This window comes from Triticum aestivum, chromosome 3D, assembly GCF_018294505.1.
Source record: "Triticum aestivum cultivar Chinese Spring chromosome 3D, IWGSC CS RefSeq v2.1, whole genome shotgun sequence".
NCBI lineage: Eukaryota > Viridiplantae > Streptophyta > Magnoliopsida > Poales > Poaceae > Triticum > Triticum aestivum.
Window position 1 is genome coordinate 141,654,803 of NC_057802.1, and position 24,820 is coordinate 141,679,622.

A 24,820-nucleotide genomic window follows, 5' to 3' on the forward strand; every position below is an offset into this window, starting at 1 on the left:
GGTCTGGCCATATTTGATCACGTGGTAGAGGAGCTGCAAATGGATGGAGAGGAGAAAGCAAGAGTCATACAAAAACTTGAAGTGAAGGCGCAGGAGAAAAACAGATACATGGTGGCACTTACCATAGTTGTCATCAATTTACTAGCTCTTTACTATGTAGTTAAGGTAAATTGAAATAATGTAAGAGATCTCCAAATATGATGAGTTGTTGAGTAGGTTTGTACCCCTGGAATCTGGGAAAGATGTGACATCTTGTTAACCCCTTGGAATTTAGTCCAGATGATATGCATCTTTGTTTGTAGAAGTTTCGGGCAAAATATGTTTTCTTTTTATTAGGCTACTAGATGAATTTAGTCCACATGATATCCAATTTCTGTACAGCTCATATGCTATTTGGTGTCTACAAATTGGAAATTTAAGGATGGGAAAACATTGTGGTTTGTGAACTAGTCCACTTCAAATTAGCTTTTCATCCAAATGTTTCTTACACCAGCATGTTCAAGACAACAGCTTGACAAACATAGCAAATAATGCTACTACTAAAACACGTTTCAGCACAAATTTCTCTCCCTCTAATTTCTTTTGCTTAACCTAAATTGGTTAATAGTACCATAATTTTCGACATCTTTCTTCAATAACACCTCAATTTGCATATCCTTCTTCTTGATCAAATCTTCAGTCCAAGCCTTCTTCGGCAGCAACTCTTGATTCCATGCTTTGTAGGCCTATAATTCACTTAGAACTCGGGGATCCTTTTCTCATGCTTTGCCACGATCCTTTTCTCTTCTGCGGCAACTCTTGATTTTACCCTTGTCCCTTTCACTTTCCATTTTCACTAATGATGAATGGCATGTCAGGGCTCGGAGTGTTATCACGTAAAGCTGAAGGAGAAATTGACTGATCTGGAGTGTAAGATCACTACGATGAAGCAAGAAAGAATCAATCATAGGCAATAGATGAGAGCAAGAGTCAAGATGGAATTAGCATGTGTAGTTGTAGTTGTCGCATTAGCCATCTTTTATGCGCTGTTTGTAATGATGATTAGGGGTTTTGTTCGATTATTACTGGCTACATCAATAAGCAGAGCTCATCTATTGCTTGCCAACTATCCTATGAAAATTGCTTGTTTCACATTTGGGCGCTCCAATCTGTGTGCGTAATTATCACACTGAGAATTGTGCAACGGCGGGAATTTGGAGCGACTGGGTACTAATAATTGTGGTTGATTATATCAGAATTCTAACCGCCTGCCAATGTGCCAATATAATTCGTCACCCCCCTTCAATTGACATTCCTCTTTTATTCATACCCCGCATCAGTTGCCACCATCTTCATCATCCCGGTCGGTCGCGCTACACACTTACACACACTCTGCAACCTCGCTTTCTCGCGGTTTGTATACGTAGCGCAGCCATGTCGAGCACAGCGAGGACGACAGTTCACCTGCAGTCTTGCGCCCGATCAAAGGTCAACCATGAAATCAGCCCGCTCGTCTTCCATGAGTCCGACATCGAGCCCTGACCTTGATTTTATCCGGTTCATGGAAGGGACGACGACCAGATGGATGAGGAGCCGTCGGAGGATGAAGAAGACGACAACGATGAGGAGGAGGAGCAGGAATGATCGAACAAGGACGGCGACGAGGAGGACATCAATGACGATGACGACGGCGTCGGCGGCGGTGATGAAAAGCCAACGGTTTGCGGCAAGTCTTCGCCAAGACGATGTCACAGGGCCATCCAACAACAACAACAACAACAACAACAACAACAACAACAACAACAAGGACTAAATTAAGCAAACCGTATATCTTCGTTGCCATTCGCTCAAACTAATTCATTATCTCTATTTCCCCTGTTACTCTCATCGCAGAGTTTAGCAATAGGCATTCGACAACGATCTTTTTCATTATCGCGCATAGTTGGTTTCTTCAATTGTGTGCCCTGTCGAGCACATTATTCGCAACAAAAAAACGTATGCTCTGCCTAGAATTATCGCACACAATTCTGATTACCGACTTGTTTGTCGGGTATCACACACATCTTGTTACATCGAATCGTTTGTGTTCTTCTAGATCATCACAAACAATTTATCTGAGTGATCTGTATGCCGTCTATTGCACACATCTGCATCGGGGTAATCTTTTTTTGTTATTTTCGCTCATCGTAAACAGTTCATCCGACTGAACTGTAAGTCGTCTATCGCACACATCTGGATTTTGATAACCGTTTGCGTTATTTTGTATGATCGCAAACAATTTGTATGGATCAACTATATGCCACATATTGCACATGCAACTCTTTTCTGAATTGTATTTGATGTCTCTACAATCGCACACAGTTTGTTTTATTGGTGATAGTTCTATTACGATATTGTTTGCGATTCATGCATCACACACAGTTTGGTCGACTGGTCTCCTATACATGTGTCGCGTTAGGACCTTCCTGCAGCGGTGATGGCAAATTTTAGTACTTCGCCATGGCAAAAAATTATTATGAACCATGGCAAATTTATTTCATGGTCATGGAAAATTTTAGTACTTCACCATGGCACATTTTAGTAATTTACCATGGCAATTTTTTTATTATGAATCATGGCAAAATTAGTTCATGGATCTTGACACATTTTAGTAATTCACCATGGCAATTTTAGTTGATGGACCATGGCAATTTTAGTAATTCACCATGATTTTTTTATTATGAACCATGGCAAATTTACTTATGGATCATGGCAATTTTTAGTAATTCATGATTGCAAATTTACTTTTTATAGATCATGGCAATTTTAGCATTTTGACCATGGCAATTTTTGTTTTGTTTATGAACCATGACAAATTTAGTTCATGGGTCATGGCAAATTTTGGTAATTCACCATGGCAATTTTAGTTTATGGTTCATGGCAAGTTTTAGTAATTGACCATGGCATATTTTTTCAGTAATTGACCATGGATTTTTTTATGAACCATGGCAAATTTAGTTCATAGATCATGGCAAATTTAGTAATTCGCCATGGCTAATTTAGTTTTATCGATCATTGCTTTATGTTTCAATAATTGACCATGGCAAATTTAGTTTCATGTATCATGGCAGTTTTTGTGTATTGTTCATGGAAAATTTATTCTTCTCTTGATAAATGTACACTTTTTTGAACCATGGCAATTTAGTTGATGCTTTCTTACTTGAGCATCGTCAAAATTAGTTTGTATGTATCATGGTGATTTTTACATCATTTTTTGGCATGATGGCAAAAAATGGAACTAAAATTTGCCAAGGCAAATTATTTTTTCTAGTATGACATTTTATTTTCTTGTTAGAGCATGGCAAAAAGTTTCCTTTTTATTGCAGACCATGGAAGTTTTGCTACTTGTCCCACTATAATGAAATTTTTTGTACGTATTTTTTAATGTGTGGTAGTTCTAACAAGTATAATAGTCCAATTTTATCATATAATCCATGGCATGTATATTTTCCATCAGATTTTTATATGAATTTCTAGATTTCTATGTAATTTTTACTCTAAAGTCTTTTTCTCAGTTTTTTTGTTGGTTTTCTGTTATTTTAGTTTGGTATCTAAATGGGCATGTTCATTTTTTTTAGGCAGAACACATCAAACACTAGCTTGGCCTGCCAGCATGAGTGAGAGAAGGTTCAGGTTGGGATGCCTCTTGCTCCGAACAAAATTGTTCGATCAATTCCCCCTGCGTTGGGGAACAATTCATTCGGTCTGGGAAGGGCTCCCACCTAACGTTCGGGCCTTAACATCAATAAGCCAAATGCGAACGACAATCAAATCACGAGAGGACAACTTAAATTTGACGTTCACACATCTCGTAAATTGTAGAAGTTTATTATTGTCTTGTGTTAATTCTAATGTCTACAACAACAATCATGTAGTTGTATACAATTTATTCTTGTGCACAAAAATTAGCCCAAATTAGACAGATGCTTGAGAGGTGTGCACAACAAATTTCCAAGGCTCCTTGCTTAGCTTAATCATGTGTCACTTTAAGTGTCACATGAACCAGTATTTTAGGGAAACATAACTTGATTTGACAGTTTTTAGAGACGAAGAACGAGTAGTTGAAGAACAGAACTAGTATGTAGTTAACTCTACAAGATAAACCCATGGCCCACACCGCAGTGACACGGCCAGGATAAAACCATGGTCCGTCTGTGTCGCTCAACAACCTCTGCAGTTTGCCCTCATTGCTCCGCTCCCCCACAAAAGTTAGCAGCCAAAGCGCCCCTTTTCCCACTCATCTTCTTCCCCTCGCCCCTATCTATCCCCCCTCCCCTGGCCCCTCCCCTCTCCCATGTCGCTACCAATCACTAGCGTCTCCCGAGCCCACCAGGACCCGACCCAGATCTTGCCGTTGGCAGCTCAACTCCCGTGTAGGTGAGCCGGCTACTCCCCTCCCACCCCCACCACCAGAGAGGACACGGCGCCTCTTCTTCAAAAGGCCTCCCTTTTCTTTTCTCGGCGTTCCTGGGGGGTTTTGGTCCGCCGAGGAGGGGTTTGGTGCGCCCGGCAGCGGAGAGTCTTGGCGAGAAGTGCCTAGTTTCCGCTAGGCTGGTTGGTGGGGGGGCGGGTGCCCGGTGCCGCGGCTTCAGCCATGGAGGCAGTCGCAATGTCGCCGTCCTCCGTCTCGTCCCACAACCTCGACGCCGCCTCCACCAGCGACGACATGCCGTCCTCGCAAGAGGGCCTCCTCTTCTCGGACAGCCTCAAGGTACTACGTTTCTCTGCGCCTCACCCCCACAGGGCTCCGAGGCGCAATCTTATGCTTCCCCTCCCATGGATCTAGGCGATGTTCTTGCGGAAACCGGTCTGCATTTCTCGATTGTGCGGCCGCGGTGCCGGAAAATCTGGTGGTGGGTCCAATTTTGGGGCGGCGCTTGATTGTGGCCCCGCTATGTCTCTGTCAATCACAAGATTTTGTTCCTATTTTGGTAGAGATAGAGAAGCGAACAGGGTAGGCACTGCAGTGACCTTTCCAAACTTAGTGTGCTCATAATTTCTGGTAGTAGCATTATGTTACTAAGTCCTTTTGCCGTACCATGTAGCTGTATGTCTAATCTTCTATTGCTTGCATAATTGGGTGCGCTACTCTGTAATGGCCCAACCTTTCTCTTGCTTTCCCCCAATTGAGCAAAAGCGCTACGGCATTATGATTTTAAAATGCGCGGTTTGTCGCAGTGGAATGGCCATTGGTACTGAGGCTGTTAGCAAATAAGCAGCACCCAAGGAGGTTGTCATGCATAGTTTGTAGTAGGGCCTCACGTATCCGATGGCCTTTTGCTCATTTGAAGTTTGAACTGTAGCTTAGTTGCATGCTGGCACGCTTATTGGTCTGTTTATGTCAACCGTTAGTGTGAGTCATCTCTTGTCAAATTTGTCGCTATTCGAGGTAATAAAATTAGGATCCTTGTTAACGACGAAACCCCACATGGCTGCACCTTAGTTAATCATTGATGTTCCTCCCATATGGCATTTCTTATAGTATCCTCTATGCTGATATTAAATTATGTTTGTTTGCAGGACTTGAGGAATCTGCGGTCGCAGCTATACTCAGCGGCAGAATATTTTGAAGTATTCTACACAAACAACTCGCACAGATCTACGTAAGGTCTTTTATTTTGTTTAATTCTTCGGTCTCTTGTTTACCTTGCTGGTTAAACAGAAGGCTATCTCGTATCTTGCATCTCATTTACACTTGTCTTCTGTAGGGTGGTAACGAGTTTAAAAGACTACGCAGTTGAGGCACTCGTTAGTACTGTTGACCATCTGGGTTTTGTGTCGTACAAGGTGGATAATCTCGTCAATGAAAAGGCTGACGAGGTTAATGAAACAGAATTTCGAGTATCGTCGGTTGAACAGGTACTTTAATTGAATGCTGAATGAAGGGATTTTTGTTTTGTTTTGTAAATCTTCTTTCTATCTATGTTCTCTAACTTCATATAATTGAGCAAATGTAAATGCTGTCATGTATGCCCCCATTTGAGTCTATGGCATTCTGCACAGATAACTTGGTTAATATGTCGCACAAGTCCTAACTGTGGCAACATTATTTCACATGGTTGTAGAGGGTAAAGATTTGCCAGCAGGCAATTGACCAGGAGGGAAGATCTCAACAGTCTCTTCTTATCAGGGCGCCGCAGTACCACAGGCGTTACATATTACCAGGCAAATCCACGACTTATTTTGTTTCTAGTGCTTTACATAATAACGTTCTTGTGCTGTATAGATAATTGTTGTTCCGTTGTATAGGCGCAGATATAGTGGAATCTGCTATCCATCCGGTTTCAGAGCCCACACGGTACAGCAGGCAACATACGGGTCGCAAAATGCGCAAGTCTCAGTCTGGTAAGTTCACTGCATTTCTGAGTTCTGAGTTCTCGAGAGATTGTTGTGTCATTGATTTTTTTAATGGTTTATCTTTCAGCCATGTCCACTCCAGTTAGTAGGCAGACAACGATGAGGTAGGCAGATAACTCTCAGGACCGTGTTTGCGTGTTATTATGGATCAAAGTGTTCATAAGACACCCTTTTGATTGTTCTTTGCCAAAATAGACATACTATAGGCTTATTTAAACACGTTATGTTGCAGGAGTGTCCGTTCACAATCTCCTACAGTTCGTGAAACACATCATCGATCACGATCCATGTCTCCGTCTCGAAAAGCACGAGCTAAATCACCATCACCCCAAGTCGTGAACTTGAATCCAAAAGGTATTATAGTAATTCTGATCTTACATTTGAACGGTCAAGCGCTGCTTTCTTTGAATGTGCAGCTTGCTGAAGAGAACTTAAGCGGACATTGCTTTACAGAAACAAGAGCAGGTTCGCCAATACCAACCGCTCCCAATCCCCTGGCGCGATCTGCTACAGTTGCAAGAAGACCACCTCTGGATCCAAAGCATTTTGTATGTTAACCAGAACCCAGCATTGTTGCGTTATTTCTGTTTAACAGTGTATTGTCCTGAAGCCAGTTTTTTTTTTCTAGTTTCTGATGTGATAACCCCCTTGCAGAGACAAACCTCGATGCAGGTGCAGTCCGACTATGAAAACCAGAAAGAGCGGGAGAAAAGATCGAGCAAAGGCAGGGGCTTCCTCAAGTCCCTGCTCACAAGACGCCGGTGGAGGAATGATGAGTCGCTCTACAATTACTTGGACGAGTACTGATCGCTGAAATGTCTTGGATCTTGTTCCTTGTTGACCAAATCTCGTTCCTTCATACGAGTACATATGATGTTCGAGATCTCAGACCAAATCGCATTCCTTCATACATATAGCTTGTGTGTCATTCCCATGTGTTTATAGATGCAATGCAGACAGAAACACCACCAGTGGTGCTCATGGCGTTGCGCAAGCACATGACACATGAGCAAACCAAATACAGTGCTCAGATGAGCAACTTCAGTACAATGCCATCACATACATCCATTTCCCGTTTCTCTGGCCTAGATCTTAATACCAAATACATGGTGGTCCTTCTGGTGTCATTTTCCTCTGTTTGTACTGTTGGCGATCTTGTCGAGCAGAACTGTTTGGGCTGGTTTTGTGGCCTATGTCAGTGGTAGCATCAGTGGGCCTGGATGATGACAAATGACGGGGTCCCTAAACTAATAGATCCACTGCAATCTGTTGTAAAATACTAAGAGAACTGGAGTTGTATCCATACAGTAATCCAACAAGGACACTTGCTAGGTCGCTCTTCCTCTGCGCATCCCAGTGACCCTGCCCAGCTCCAACAGAGTAGTGAACACTTCTCCGAGCCCACTAAGCCCCTTCTTTTTTCTTCATTTCCTTCCGTGCAATCATGTCATTAGGCTCTACACGATATGATGTCTTGTTTTAGGGAACCATGTTGGTTTGCGTGTCAGCCAACTTTCCATTAATCGTGTTCAGCCAACCTTTGCCCATTGTGGGTTCTCCTTTCGAGGGCATTTTACCCTCGTCCATTTCACCTTCCATTTTCATCTTGAGTAGGCTCTCTTTGATTTGCAGGATTCTCAAAACGGAGGAATAGAAAAAATACAGGCTGCCCACACGAATCCTATAGGGTTTTAAGAGTGTTTGATGCTACAGGAAAATAAAGAAATGGTAAAAAAAATGTTGGAGTTGATGCTAGATTTCCTATGAAATGTATGAACAAATTCCTATAGAATTCAATCCTATGAATCAAATGACCAACATAGACTTTTTTTTCTCCAAGGATTCTAACCCTCCAAAAGTTCTATGAAATGTCTTTGAATCAAAACTTGGAATGCTTAGAAGATATTTAATCAGAATCCATCTAACAGACTACAGTCCAAGATGGGGCGAGATTGCTTTGATCATCTTACTTTCCAAGATGGGGCGGGATTGCTCTGATCATCTTCCTTTCCAAGATGCAAGCCCTGTGTTCTCTGAATTGAGGACATTGAGCCACAGCTGGGACCTGTGGGCTCCTGCTAGCAAAAAGGTGGTACTCACTTGGGCCATGTGTTCCATGGTGACCACTCTCCTCTCAGTTTACAACCAGGTCCACAGGCCTTGCTGAGCCCATCAGGCATGCTGGTTCTTTGTCTAACCTATATATATATATATGGGCGGAAATCTGCACCTCTTTATGTTGGGCCTAGCCTATGTAATGCTAGTCTATCACAAATTCGCAGTGATGCAGTTTCTTCACAAAAAAGGAACTCTGTTAGCATACCCTTTTTCTCAAGAAAAAAAAACCTTCTATGTGATGTCATCTTTCTGAACCGCTATAGAGAAAGAACAGTGGGGCAGTATATTAACTTCTTGTTACCATATTCTCAAAAAAAAAAACTTGTTAACATCCACACACGTATAGTATCAGTCTATCACGCACGCAGACCATATTACGTAACAAAACGAATTCATACCTCCAACAGTCGCCGCAATTTTATCTCCCGCGCCTGCAAAGTACTCCCTAGACAAATACCTGCAAAGTCCAACGGAGGGAGTAACAGTCTATTTTCATTTGCAGCTTGATTGCAAACAAATAAACTAGACAAACACGCTAGATATCTGTATCCAGTCCACTGAAGCGATATTATCATGCATGATCCTGATCGAGTACGGAATAGACCGCATCGATATGAGCGTATAAACTACGCTGAAACTTCTGAAGGAGAAATATCGACCTGTATTAAGACAATCAGAGAAAGCAACAGCAATACTTTTCTTTCTTCTAAACAAAAAACCAATGTTTTTTCTTGGCAAAACTAGTGGTTGAGGCCAATCATCGGCTGCCTCCCCCGGTTTCTTTCTTCCTAATATTTGTGGAGCATATGGATTGACCAGTATCTTTGGGATTTATACATATCTTTTGGAATCATCCGGTTATCAATTTAGTAGTGTGACAACAAAAATCTTAAGATAAATATGCATTCTGTCATATTCATCCATTTTTATAATTCATATTTGACTCCCTCAGCAACTGAAAACCAAAAAGATCAGGGGGAGACAACCTGGCCAAAGTACAACTAGTTAAATATAACCAACTAACAAAATCAATGAAATTCACGTCATGTTCATAGGACTATTCAAGGTTATATATTTATGCATTCCTATGTTCCCACACGGCACATCTGCATAGTATAATGAAAGAGAGGTAAAAGAAACCATTGACTTCTGTGTTATCAAGTTTAACTCTGGTTGAGAACGATCATTTGTGCTGAAGTAGCCAAAGTATACAAGGGGTGAGCCTGTTTCTTGTTCTTTACTTCATGAAAACAATGTTGTTGTTGTTGTTGTTGTTGTTGTTGTTATTATTATTATTATTATTATTTGAGTGAAGTTCAATTTTTAGCCCCTAGTTTCAAGTTTGTGACAGCTTTTATCCAATTTAGCGGAAATTCTCAAATTTTACTCAATTTAGCGAAACTTGTGAGACAGATGGAGATATCTGTAAAAGATGGGTGTGTATATGGTCACGTATTCATAGTATTAGCGAATTTCGACATCAATTTCAGGCCTTTTCCTCTCCAAACAAATTTGCAAATCATGAAGTAGATCAAAAGGACTCCGCTATGGCTTTTGACATTCCTTTTTGGGATAAAAAGGAAATGTATTAGGACTTTGCTCATTTTCAACCATTGGATCAAATACTCACCATCTAGATGAGATGATACATAACACAACGAACATCACTTTGATACAGTAACACAGGACAATGATTATTGTGACCAACATCGGAATTGTGACTGGACGGATCTCGTCCTTTTATCCTTGATCCGATGGCCGTGAATGGCTAAGTCGCCCCAGACTTGGCCATGGCAAATGAGAATATCTGTGCCGCTCCACCACACCTCTATGTGAAGATGGTATTCCTTCGTGTCGGATTCCTTTTCTACGGAGGATCTTCATTTCAGAGCAAAGAGCTGGTCATTTTTAATCGCTTTTCCTCATTTGAGGGCCTGTTCGCAAACCTCCGGCTACCATAAATATTTAAACCAACGCTTTGATTTCATGATCCACACTCTGTCAAGCCTTTCTCAGTGCTCCACCTTGTATATGTGCTAAGGTTGTGAAGTAGGTAAAAAATCTGATGTGGCAAGTTAATTAAGAGGAGAGAGAAGTTTGATGACCCTAGAAAGAAACGATGCTAGGCACGTGTACCTAGACGAAAACATAATTACAATCTACAATTAATTAAATACAGGAAGCTTAGCAACAAGAAACTAAGAGCATCTCCAATAGATGCGCTACGGCGCGGCGCGCAAATTTTTCTTTTACAGCACCGAAATAGCCCTTTTGCGCGTCGGACCACAAAGTTGTTTCATCGAGCGCTGAAAATTTGTAGCGCGGCAAAATAGAGCGCGCGCCCAGCACAAACAACATTTTGCATTCAATGTGAAACAAAGAAGATCAAACACACACAAAATAAATCGACAAAAAATAGTTCAATTATTATTACAACTCAAACAAATAATTAAAGTTCAATACAACAAATAGTTCATGACCAATACAACAAATAACAGTACAACAAACATACAACATCATGTGTTTTGTCGCTCATTCCATGCCCACCACTCCTTGACTAGATCCTTCTGAAGTTCATCATGCGTTTCGTCACATCAAATGGCACGATAGGAGACAACAAAGCGGGCCACCCTCTCAACCCTCCTCCGCACTTGCACGGGACGTCCCAACAACTCATACTAAGAATAGTCCAAATCTTACCCACGCTCATTCTCGATAATCATGTTATGCATAATCACACAAGCGTTCATGATGTACCAAAGGATATTCTGATCCCAAAATCTAGCCGGTCCTCTCACAATAGCAAATTGGGCTTGTAAAGTTCCAAAAGCTCTCTCCACATCTTTCCTAGCCGCCGTCTGAGCATTGTGGAAATCAACATTTTTCTTACCTTTTGGTTTTTTCAGCGGCTTCACAAATGTTTGCCACCTTGGGTAGATGCCATCCACAAGATAGTAGCCATAGTTGTATGTATGGCCATTTGCTATAAACTGCACCGATGGCAGTTCACCATTTGCAATCCTATTCATGAGTGGTGACCGTTGAACAACATTGATGTCGTTCAAAGATCCTGGCATTCCAAAGAAAGCATGCCAAATCCAACTCTTCTGATCGGCCACCGCTTCAAGGATTATAGTGGAACGTTTTTTCTGGCTGTGGAATTGTCCATGCCATGCCTTAGGACAGTTCTTCCAACTCCAATGCATATAATCTATTGAGACAAGCATACCTAGGAACCCGCGAGCTTTATTCATCTCCAAAAGCCTTGCGGCGTCTTTAGCATTGGGAGCTCTCAGATATTCGGACCAAACAGTTGCACGATTCCAACCGCGAAGCGCTTGACACACATGATGGCTTGGCTCTCTGATAACCCACAAGTATAGGGTATCAATTGTAGCCTCTTTCGATAAGCAAGAGTATCGAACCCAACGAGGAGCCAAAGGTAGAACAAATATTCCCTCAAGTTCTATCGACCACCGATACAACTCTATGCACACTTGACGTTCGCTTTACGGGAAACAAGTATGAAACTAGAAGTACTTTGTACGTGTTTTTGGATAGGTTTGCAAGAAGATAAAGAGCGCGTAAATAAAAAGTAGGGGCTGTTTAGATAAAGACACAACTAAGTTAGTTTTAGTAGAGAGCTTTTTGTCACGAGAAAGTTATTTGTCCTTAGGCAATCGATAACTGGACCGGTAATCACTATTGCAATTTTATTTGAGGGAGAGGCATAAGCTAACATACTTTCTCTACTTGGATCATATGCACTTATGATTGGAACTCTAGCAAGCATCCGCAACTACTAAAGATCATTAAGGTAAAACCCAACCATAGCATTAAAGCATCAAGTCCTCTTTATCTCATACGCAAACAACCTACTTACTCGGGTTTGTGCTTCTGTCACTCACGCCACCCACCATAAGCAAATCATATTACAAACCCTACAGTGGGGATCCCTCACGCTTGCGCGACACGGAGAGCACCATAGGACAGCACCAATAATAAAACATGCAACTCAAACCAATCTTGATCATCAAATAACCCATAGGACAAAACGGATCTACTCAAACATCATAGGATAGCCATACATCATTAGGAAATAATATATAGCGTTGAGCACCATGTTTAAGTAGAGATTACAGCGGGTAAGAGAGAGGTTACACCGCGGTATAGAGGGGGGAAGAGTTGGTGATGATGGCGGTGAAGTTGTTGGTGAAGATTGCGGTGATGATGATGGCCACGGCGGCGTTCCGGCACCACCGGAAGAGAAGGGGAGAGGGACCCCTTTGTCTTCTTCTTCCTTGACCTCCTCCCTAGATGGGAGAAGGGTTTCCCCTCTGGTCCTTGGCCTCCATGCCGTGGGAGGGGCGAGAGCCCCTCCGAGATTGGATCTGTCTCTCTGTCTCTCTCTGTTTCTGCGTTCCCGTCTGCTGCCCTTTCACCGTTTCGTATATATACGGAGATCCGTAACTCCGATTGGACTGAAACCTTCGCCGTGATTTTTTTACCAAAAATTAGCTTTCTTGCGGCCGAAGAAGGGCATCAACCGCCTTACGGGTGGCCCACGAGGGTCAGGGGCGCGCCCAGGGGAGGCAGGCGTGCCCCCTGCCTCGTGGCCACCTCGGGCACCGTTTCGCGTTGATCTTTCTCCCAGATTTTCCAAATATTCCAAAAATAATCTCCGTCCGTTTTTATCCCATTTGGATTCCGTTTGATATGGGGTTTCTGCGAAACATAAAACATGCAACAAACAGGAACTGGCACTGGGCACTGGATCAATATGTTAGTCCCAAAAAGAATATAAAAAGTTGCCAAAAGTATATGAAAGTTGTAGAATATTGGCATGGAACAATCAAAAATTATAGATACGACGGAGACGTATCAGCATCCCCAAGCTTAATTCCTGCTCGTCCTCGAGTAGGTAAATGATAAAAAAGATATTTTTTGATGTGGAATGCTACCTAGCATAATCTTGATCATGTATCTAATCATGGCATGAATATTAAGATACGAGTGATTCAAAGCAATAGTCTATCCTTTGACATAAAAACAATAATACTTCAAGCCTACTAATATAGCAATCATGTCTTTTCAAAATAACATGGCCAAAGAAAGTTATCCCTACAAAATCATATAGTCTGGCTATGCTCCATCTTCACCACACAAAATATTCAAATCATGCACAACCCCGATGACAAGCCAAGCAATTGTTTCATACTTTTGACGTTCTCAAACCTTTTCAACTTTCACGCAATACATGAGCCCGAGCCATGGACATAGCACTATAGGTGGAATAGAATATGATGGTGGGGGTTATGTGGAGAAGAAAAAAAAAGGAGAAAGTCTCACATCAACTAGGCGTATCAACGGGCTATGGAGATGCCCATTAATAGATATCAATGTGAGTGAGTAGGGATTGCCATGCAACGGATGCACTAAGAGCTATAAGTGTATGAAAGCTCAAACTGAAAACTAAGTGGGTGTGCATCCAACTTGCTTGCTCATGAAGACCTCGGGCATTTGAGGAAGCCCATCATCGGAATATACAAGCCAAGTTCTATAATGAAAATTCCCACTAGTATATGAAAGTGATAACTCAAGAGACTCTCTATATGAAGAACATGGTGCTACTTTGAAGCACAAGTGTGGTAAAAGGATAGTAACATTGCCCCTTCTCTCTTTTTCTCTCTTTTTTATTTTCCTTTTTTTGGTGGGCTTCTTTGGCCTCTTTTTTTGGGGCTTCTTTGGCCTCTTTTATTTTTTATAAAGTCCGGAGTCTCATCCCAACTTGTGGGGGAATCATAGTCTCCATCATCCTTTCCTCACTGGGGCAATGCTCTAATAATGATGATCATCACACTTTTATTTACTTACAACTCAATATTACAACTCGATATCTAGAACAAAGATATGACTCTATATGAATGCCTCCGGCGGTGTACCGGGATGTGCAATGATCTAGCGTAGCAATGATATCAAAAAACGGACAAGCCATGAAAATATCATGCTAGCTATCTTACGATCATGCAAAGCAATATGACAATAAATGCTCAAGTCATGTGTATGATGATGATGGAAGTTGCATGGCAATATATCTCGGAATGGCTATGGAAATACCATGATAGGTAGGTATGGTGGCTGTTTTGAGGAAGATATAAGGAGGTTTATATGTGACTGAGCGTATCATATCACGGGTTTTGAATGCACCGGCGAAGTTTGCACCAAAGGGCAATGCACTGTACCGAAGAGGCTAGCAATGATGGAAGGGTGAGAGTTCGTATAATCCATGGACTCAACATTAGTCATAAAGAACTCACATACTTATTGCAAAAATCTATTAGTCATCGAAACAAAGTACTACGCGCATGCTCCTAGGGGGATAGATTGGTAGGAAAAGACCATCGCTCGTCCCCGACCACCACCCATAAGGAAGACAATCAATAAATAAATCATGCTCCGACTTCGTTACATAACGGTTCACCATACGTGCATGCTACGGGAATCACAAACTTCAACACAAGTATTTCTACAATCCACAACTACCCACTAGCATGACTCTAATATCATCATCTTTATATCGCAAAACTATTGCAAGGAATCAAACATATCATATTCAGTGATCTACAAGTTTTATGTAGGATTTTATGACTAACCATGTGAATGACCAGTTCCTGTCATCTCTCTAAATAGATATAAGTGAAGCAAGAGAGTTTAATTCTTTCTACAAAATATATGCCCACGCTCTAACAAATATAAGTGAAGCAAAAGAGCATTCTACAAATGGCGGTTTTCTATGTAAAGAGAAACAGGCAATCCAAACTTCAAATGATATAAGTGAAGCACATGAAGCATTCTATAAAGCCATACTCAAAAGATATAAGTGAAGTGCAAAGAGCATTCTATAAATCAACCAAGGACCATCTCATACCAGCATGGTGCATAAAAGAAAAAGTGAAAACTAAATGCAAAAGACGCTCCAAGATTTGCACATATCACATGAATGAAACGAATCCGAAAACATACCGATATTTGTTGAAGAAAGAGGGGATGCCTTCCGGGGCATCCCCAAGCTTAGACGCTTGAGTCTCCTTAAATATTTACTTGGCGTGCCTTGGGCATCCCCAAGCTTGAGCTCTTGCCTCTCTTTCTTCTTCTCACATCGAGACATTCTCGATCATCGAATACTTCATCCACACAAAACTTCAACAGAAAACTCGGTAAGATCCGTTAGTATAATAAAGCAAATCACTACTCTAAGTACTGTTGCAAACCAATTCATATTTTGTTTTTGCATTGTGTATACTGTAATATAACTTTTTCATGGCTTAATCCACTGATATAAATTGATTGTTTCATCAAAACAAGCAAACTATGCATCAAAAACAGAATCTGTCTAAAACAGAACAGTCTGTAATAATATGAACATTCACCATACTTCTGATACTTGAAAAATTCTGCCAAAATTAGGAAAAATAAAAAATTTGTATAGAAAGACAGTGCAAAAATAATCAGAACCATTTGACGTTCCAGTAAAAAATTAAAATTCACGCACTACAGACAAAGTTTCTGTCCTGCACTGCACAAACCAACAAGCATTGTAAACATCCTAAAGGCAAACCTTGGCACATTATTTTTATAATACAATGGAATTATAAAAGGGGATAATTATTTTTATTGGAAAGTTTCTGTAATCAAGATTCACAAAGTTTCCGTGAGCATGAACAAAGTTTAAGGAGCTCTCCCACTTCAACAATGCTTGTCTTTCTCATTTTCACTTTCCTTTTTGAAAAAGTTTTGGGTTCCCCTCTTTATTTTTATTGTTTTTAAACTATATGAAAGCACACAACAGAAATAAATGAATCTCTAAAACTTCCGGGTTGTCTCCCTGGCAGCGCTTTCTTTAAAGCCATTAAGCTAGGCATATAGTGCTCAAGTAATGGATCCACCCGGATCCCAAGGTATATCAAAGCCAATTTTGATTAGCAATGATTTGTAATTTAGTAGTGAGCACAAAGTAACATATATCATGTAAAATCAAAGTCTAACTCTCTTCCTATGCATCGGCATGTCATAAAAGAACAATTCATGCACACCTAGTAAAGGCCAATGCATAGTATAAATAGTTTCTTGCAATTTTGTCATGTGGGAAACATAGAGAGGTGGAGATATAGTTCCTCTCTCATAATAATTGCAAGTAGGAGCAGCAAGCACATGCATATTATATCTATCAAAATCATCATGTGCAACGGTAAAAGGCAACCCATCAATATAAGCCTTAATAAGGGTAAACTTCTCCGATATAGTGTAGTTGGGAGAATTCAAAAAGATAATAGGACTATCATGCGTGGGTGCAATAGCAACAATTTCATGTTTAACATAAGGAACTATAGCAAATTCATCTCCATAAGCACAATTCATATTGGCATCCTGGCCACAAGCATAGCAAGCATCATCAAAAAGGGATATTTCAAGAGAATCAACGGGATCATAGTAGTCATCATAGCAATCATCCTTCGGTAAGCACGAAGGGAAATTAAACAATGTATGAGTTGAAGAGTTACTCTCATTAGAAGGTGGGCACGAGTAGCTAATCCGCTCTTCCTCCTTTTGTTCTTCGCTCTCCTCATCATCTTTTTCATCCAATGAGCTCACAGTTTCAGTAATTTCTTCTTCCATAGACTACTGCAAAATATTAGTCTCTTCTTGGACAGCGGAGACTTTCTCAATAAGTGCATTAATATTGGAATTGTATCCATAATTCTCATAGCAATATTTGAGGATAGCTAAATTTTCAGGTCTATAAACAACATCATCAAAATCTTCAAACTCTTTAAACATAGATTCAATTTCATAAGCACCCATAAAAGCAACAAATTCTTCTATTTGTTCCACATCATAGTAATCATATATACCATTAGCATAAGAAGCTAAGGTTTTATTATCTTAAATTTGCATGAAAAGGGAAGGTGTGGAGCCTTCATCCTACAGCAACAAGTATAATCATAACTCAAGCATACTTGCTGAGCATACCACTTCAATATATAAATTTGATCCCGTAATAGTTTCCCATTTTGTGTCAAGCGATGATCCCTAAAATATTCACGTTGATCCAACGTTACTCCCATTACCAAATTGAATGAGGTTTTCTCAGGATTATCAAAGTGGTACATAATATTTTTCACATATTGAGCATCGAGGGTTTTAGGAGGTTCCCCATCTCCATGAGCAGCAAGTACACCTAATTTTTTTGGTATTTCGTGTTCCATATCCATAACTAAAGATAAAGAACAACTAAGAACAGCAAATAAAAATTACTTAGTGATAAATCAAACAAGCACACACGAGAATATTCACCCCACGCTATTGCTCCCTGACAACGGCGCCAGAAAAAGGTCTTGATAACCCACAAGTATAGGGGATCAATTGTAGCCTCTTTCGATAAGTAAGAGTGTCGAACCCAACGAGGAGCTAAAGGTAGAACAAATATTCCCTCAAGTTCTATCGACCACCGATACAACTCTATGCACACTTGACGTTCGCTTTACCGGAAACAAGTATGAAACTAGAAGTACTTTGTACGTGTTTTTGGATAGGTTTGCAAGAAGATAAAGAGCGCGTAAATAAAAAGTAGGGGTTGTTTAGATAAAGACACAACTAAGTTAGTTTTAGTAGAGAGCTTTTTGTCACGAGAAAGTTATTTGTCCTTAGGCAATCGATAACTAGACCGGTAATCACTATTGCAATTTTATTTGAGGGAGAGGCATAAGCTAACATACTTTCTCTACTTGGATCATATGCACTTATGATTGGAACTCTAGCAAGCATCCGCAACTACTAAAGATCATTAAGGTAAAACCCAACCATAGCATTAAAGCATCAAGTCCTCTTTATCCCATACGCAAACAACCTACTTACTCGGGTCTGTGCTTCTGTCACTCATGCCACCCACCATAAGCAAATCATGAACATATTGCAAACCCTACAGCGGGGATCCCTCACGCTTGCGCGACACGAAGAGCACCATAGGACAGCACCAATAATAAAACATGCAACTCAAACCAATCTTGATCATCAAATAACCCATAGGACAAAACGGATCTACTCAAACATCATAGGATAGCCATACATCATTGGGAAATAATATATAGCGTTGAGCACCATGTTTAAGTAGAGATTACAGCGGGTAAGAGAGAGGTTACACCGCGGTATAGAGGGGGGAAGAGTTGGTGATGATGGCGGTGAAGTTGTTGGTGAAGACTGCAGTGATGATGATGGCCACGGCGGCGTTCCGGCGCCACCGGAAGAGAAGGGGAGAGGGGGCCCCTTTGTCTTCTTCTTCCTTGACCTCCTCCCTAGATGGGAGAAGGGTTTCCCCTCTGGTCCTTGGCCTCCATGGTGTGGGAGGGGCAAGAGCCCCTCCGAGATTGGATATGTCTCTCTGTCTCTCTCTGTTTCTGCGTTCCCGTTTGCTGCCCTTTCACCGTTTCGTATATATACAGAGATCCGTAACTCCGATTGGACTGAAACCTTCGTCGTGATTTTTTACCAAAAATTAGCTTTCTTGCGGCCGAAGAAGGGCATCAACCGCCTTACGGGTGGCCCACGAGGGTCAGGAACGCGCCCCCTGCCTCGTGGCCACCTCGGGCACCGTTTCGCGTTGATCTTTCTCCCAGATTTTCCAAATATTCCAAAAATAAGCTCCATCCATTTTTATCCCGTTTGGATTCCGTTTGATATGGGGTTTCTGTGAAACATAAAACATGCAACAAACAGGAACTGGCACTAGGCACTGGATCAATATGTTAGTCCCAAAAATAATATAAAAAGTTGCCAAAAGTATATGAAAGTTGTAGAATATTGGCATGGAACAATAAAAAATTATAGATACGACGGAGACGTATCACTCTCACCTATGGCCAAGTGATCATCAACCAGATCCGCCGGAATACCGTGTGCCAACATACGCAAAGTGGCGGTCACGCATTGAAAGGTGCTATGCCCGAGTTCTCCGGCGGCATTCCTCCTTTGCCGGAAAAACCGATCATGCATGGCTCGCCAGTCTCTCTGCAATGTGTTTGAACAGCTCGATGCTCATCATAAAATGGCACCGAAAGTAGGACTCGGGGTATGCGGGATTCTCCGCAAAATAGTTCGTCATCAATTTATTGTGGTCTTCGATCCTTTCCCTCCACAATTTCTGACGACCAAAAACTGAACCACCGTGCTTCGGCTTTTTATTGATGTGCATAGCTAGGACCATTGCAAGGTCTTCCTCTTGAAGATCAAATTCTTCATCGGAAGAATCATGGGGCAAACTCATCTACAAATTTGAATTCAAACTAAAATTTAACACTACAAACAACATGCTCTAAATTCATCTACAAAAATGAAGTTAGAAGCAATGTATACCTTGCAAACGTTTTGTCAAACACCTTGTGGGCGCCGAGCTACAAACCCCTGTCGGGCGTTGTTCGTCGGCGGAACGGGGCGCTCGAGGGGCGGTCGCGGCAGAGGAAGCAGCGGCGGCCATCGGGGACGAGGGGGAAGCGGCACGCGCGATGGGGAACGGCGGGGGGAAGCACCGACGGGTTGCCGAAGAGGACGGGGAAGTCGCACACGCGGGTGGATATTTCAGATCCGGCGGTTGGTGGACATTCGTGCGGGCGAGTCATTGTACAGCTCGTGGTAGCGGACGCTCGAAAAAAGCAACGCACGATGCAGTTCTGTTTGGCGCGCAGAGTGGTTTTTAGCGCGCGCGTGATTTTTGCGCGTTTGCTGGAGCTGCCGATTTGGTGGCGCACGCTAAAAAGCCGTTTTTTCAGGCGCGCGGCTTATTTAGCGCCTTTGCTGGAGATGCTCTAAGCACCTATGCATTGGGGAGTTTAGTTGCTAAGCCCCTTTTTTGCGAGGGTAAAGGGAGTTTTATTGCAAGTTCATAGAGTTACAGTCGAGAGGCCACACGTCCTCAATACAAGGTGGTACTGAGCGTAGCCAGACAGCGGTGGCTCGCTCCGATCGGCTGTAGTTCGCCAAACGATCGACAACTCTATTCTGAGAGCGACTAAGTTTCTGAGGTACAAACTCCCTACTACCAGCTAAATGTTTAATCTCCAAAACTAAGTGGCCATAAGCTGACCGCCGCAGAGCATCCGTGGAGACATGATAACGCTTCAGAGGAATCCGATTGTAGCATCACCGGAGAGTCGGGGTGTTGAATAGCCAGGGCATACCTTGTATCATCGCATGTAGTTCCGCCTCCAGTGGATCATTGCAATGGAAAATGTATCGGTATGCTGCAAATAAGATCACCCCTCGCTATTCCTTAGGACCATCCCGGCGGCCGCGGTGCCATCCTCCGGCTGGTACGAACCGTCGACGGACAGGGCCACCGTATCCTGCGCTGGTGCCGGCCAAGGCAGAACAGGCGCAGCAGCCTCTTGGCGCGGCGTCACAAAGGGCACCGAAGGCATTTTCCCTTTGATGATATCCTCAACTGTAAACTTGCCCGCTAGGTTGATAGATTTGTAGTAACTATCCAAGAATCAACCGAAGCAAGCACAGGTGGGGCTTCCTTGCCGTGGTAGATGTCATTACGTATCTGCCATATACGCCAAATCAGCATAATCACCATATCTCCGACCACCTCTGAACATGAGCTTAGAAGGAACATTAGCCATTCCTTCCCATTATCAATGAGAAGGTCGTCGTTGGGAAGCGGCCATCTCCCGCGCATATTAATCCACAAGATCCTTGCCTGAGTGCAAGCAATCAAAGCATGAAAGGTGCTCTTCTCCTCCACCCCACAGAGCGGGCATAGCGAACGTGTGGCCAAATGCCTATAGTTCTTGCACTTTTGAGTCGCCAGCGTACTGGTGACCACTCTCCAAGCTGTAATTTTCATTTTCTGAGGCACGTTGGCCGACCAAATTCGGTTCCATAATGAGCGATTTCCCTCCGGGTTTGAGCTGGACGAGCCATTTGCAAAAGCCGTATTGTGATCGCATGTGGCTAGCTTATAAGCACTCTTCAACGTGAATACTCCGCATTTCTCCGGGAACCAGGACAAGAAGTCACCGCGCTGACGGGGCGATGTTCTGATTTTTACTATGCATTCCACATCCATAGGCCAAAAAAATTCCCATAGGCGATCCACTCGCCAAGCACCGTTTCCATCAATAAAGTCAGCCACCCGGTTTAGGCGGCAATTACCCTTGGGAGATATAGGGCGAAACGACGAGGGACGGGGGATCCAAGGATCCCTCCAAGTGCGGATGTCAGCTCTGTTCCCCACCCTCCAAATGACACCTTTCTTGAGCAAATCGAGACCATGCAAAATACCTTTCCAAACTGAAGAAGCATTGCCCGAGAATACTGTATCCAACAAATGTCCAGAAGGGTAATATTTTGCCTTTAGTAGTCGTGCACAAAGGCTCTCCGGCGTATCGAGCAATCACCATGCTTGTTTTGCTAACAAGGCTTGGTTAAAAGCCCTCATGTCCCTAAACCCCATGCCACCCATGGATTTAGGGAGACTCAGTTTGTCCCAGCTCATCCAAGCCATCTTTTTCTTCCCGTTCTCCACTCCCCACCAGTATTGACGTATCATATGAGTCAACTCGTCACAGACCGAAGCAGGGAGCTTGAAAACACTCATGACATAAGCAGGTAGGGCTTGAGCAACAGCCTTGATCAGGATCTCCTCATTACCTGAGGATACATATTGCTCACTCTAATCTATAAGCTTCTTACGTAAACGCTCTTGGATAGTTTCAAAGTTTCCTTTGTGAATTCTTCCTTCTGGGACAGGAAGGCCCAAGTACTTGGGTTCAAAAACTTCTTGTGTAATCTCCAGAACAGATTTAACCTCCTGAACCACACTTGGCAAGCAGTTATCTGAGAAAAGGATGGAGCACTTCAACTGGTTGATCAATTGTCCAGTCGCTGCCGGGTACGTGTTCAACACACCTTTAACCAAAAGAGCCTGCTGTTCTGAAGCATGGAAAAACAAAAGGGAGTCGTCCGCAAACAGGAGATGTGAGATGACAGGAGCACCCCTGCATATCTTAACCCCTTGCAGCCCTTCTTCCCTCATCGACTTGTTTAGAAGGACAGAAAGAGCATCAGCCACAAAAAGGAAGAGGAAAGGGGATAACGGATCACCTTGGTGGAGCCCTCGTGAAGGAGAGAAGGTCTCCAATAACTTGCCATTAAATTTAACAGAGTACTTCACTGAGGTAACACACGCCATAACACGAGAAATCCACTGGTTAGAGAAGCCCCACTTAGAAAGCGCCCTCTCCAAGAAACTCCAATACACACGGTCATAGGCCTTCGACAGATCTAGTTTGTAAGCACATAAAGCTGGTGAATTTTCCTTGGCGGATTGAATGTGATGAATACACTCAAAAGCAATAATGGAGTTATCAGAGATGAGCCTCCCAGGAATGAATGCACTCTGATTTTCGGAGATAAGCTCAGTTAGGAGAGGCCGAAGCCTATTCACCATGCATTTTGACACGATCTTATACACCACATTGCACAAACTAATAGGTCGGAAATCCTTCAGCTCCCTAGGATGGGGAACTTTGGGAATTAACACAATCGTCGTGTCATTAACACCATCCGGCATGATTCCTGTGACAAAAAACTCCTGCACTGCTGCCACTATCTCCTCCTTGAGAACAGCCCAATTCTGCTGATAGAACCTGGCCGGAAAACCATCACAGCCTGGTGCTTTCAACGGCCTGATCTGAAACAACGCATTAGATATCTCCTCCGTATATGGTTTACACAAGGCCTCATTCATCTCTGCTGAAACCTTAGGAACGATACTGTCCAGCACCTCGTTCGGATCCAGGGTAGGATCTTTTGTAAAAATCTCCTTGAAATAGGAGCTGGCCATCCGCTCCATCTCAGATGGCGCGATGCACCATGAACCGTCAGCCTTCATTAGTTTCTGAATATGGTTTCGCCGAGCACGCCAAACTGCATGGTGGCGTAGGTATTTATTGTTGCGCTCCCCTTCCTTCAACTATTCGATTCGAGACCGTTGAAGCCAAAGCATCTCCTCCCTATACAGAAGCTCATCAAGTTGGTTCATCTTGGCCCGGACCTGTGCACGATCCGCGCCCGACAGCTGGAGGTCTGCCACCCGATTTTGCAGTTTTTCGATCTCCTTCAAGACATTACCAAAATTAGCTTTGCTCCATTGCCGCAAATCATTCATCACATCTTTCAACGAGTGGGCTACTGAGCCCAAATTGCCGACTGGGCGGTGCTTAGCCTAGGCCTCAGTGATGATCGTGGGGAGCTTGATGTCCTGCTCCCACATGATCTCATAACGTGGAATAGACGCCCGGCGCCTCGGCTCCTGCACCCCTTCTAGATTGATCAAAAGTGGGCTATGGTCTGAACAGGAGGTAGCCAGATGCAGTAGCTGTGCCGCCTGGAAGATATCTCATAGCGCCTCGTCCGCACAGGCCCGATCGAGGCGGACCTGAACGTTGCGATTCCCATCCTGACCATTATTGTATGTGTAGGGGAGACCAGAGAACCCGAGGTCCTCTAGCTCGCAAGTTTGTAAACAATCCCTGAATGCTACCATTTGTGCCTCCGCTCGAGCCGTTCTTGACAGATGCTCATGCTGCCAAAGCGCTTCGTTGAAGTCGCCACATACAACCCATGGCTCTCGCGAAACTGCAGGCAACCAGCACAGATGATCCCACATACGCTGACGGTTTTCCACTCTCGGCTCCCCATATACAAAGGTCCCTCTCCATGAAATACCAGAACCACCTTCAAGAATACGAACATCAATGAACCTATTACAAGATTCAAGCATTGTTACGGTAAGGGTCTCATCCCAAAACAGAGCTAGCCCGCCGCTCCTTCCATCACTACTAACACCGTGGAAGCCCTTCAGGCCCAGCCCCCACTTCATCTTCTCCACTTTAGTTGCATCTTGTCTAGTCTCACAGAGAAAGACTAGCTTGGGGTTGTTGGCTTTTGAGAGGGCCAAAACCTCACGAACTGTCTGGCGGTTCCCCCCGGCAGTTCCAAGACAAGATATTCATTGCGCCTGGCGGTCCTCCTCGCGGGAGGCCGCCGATATCTCGTTATGGTCATTGTCCATGGCTACTTTCAACCTCTTGTTGCTTGAACTACTGTTTGTAGGCGAGACACCTTCATTCAGATCGCTGCCGCTACCATCAGTTATAGCAAGCACTGCCTTTGAAGTTCCAGAAGCATCCCGAGGGATAGCCTCAACCTCATCCATATTCAGTCTCTTCTTCGGGACCTTATCTACTTCTATTCTTTCGCCAGGTGT

General features: G+C 43.0%; 1 protein-coding gene across 1 annotated transcript; it reads left to right on the top strand.

Annotated features, from left to right (window-relative positions):
* The first annotated feature begins 4,249 nt into the window (after positions 1 to 4,249).
* Positions 4,250 to 7,502, top strand: LOC123077912 (probable protein ABIL3). The gene is made up of 9 exons (XM_044500280.1): positions 4,250 to 4,729; positions 5,539 to 5,621; positions 5,727 to 5,877; positions 6,084 to 6,183; positions 6,268 to 6,363; positions 6,443 to 6,479; positions 6,608 to 6,729; positions 6,829 to 6,923; positions 7,030 to 7,502. Exons 1-9 carry the CDS (start codon positions 4,613 to 4,615, stop codon positions 7,180 to 7,182), a joined length of 954 nt encoding a protein of 317 aa, XP_044356215.1. The 5' UTR covers positions 4,250 to 4,612; the 3' UTR covers positions 7,183 to 7,502.
* Positions 7,503 to 24,820: the final 17,318 nt, after the last annotated feature.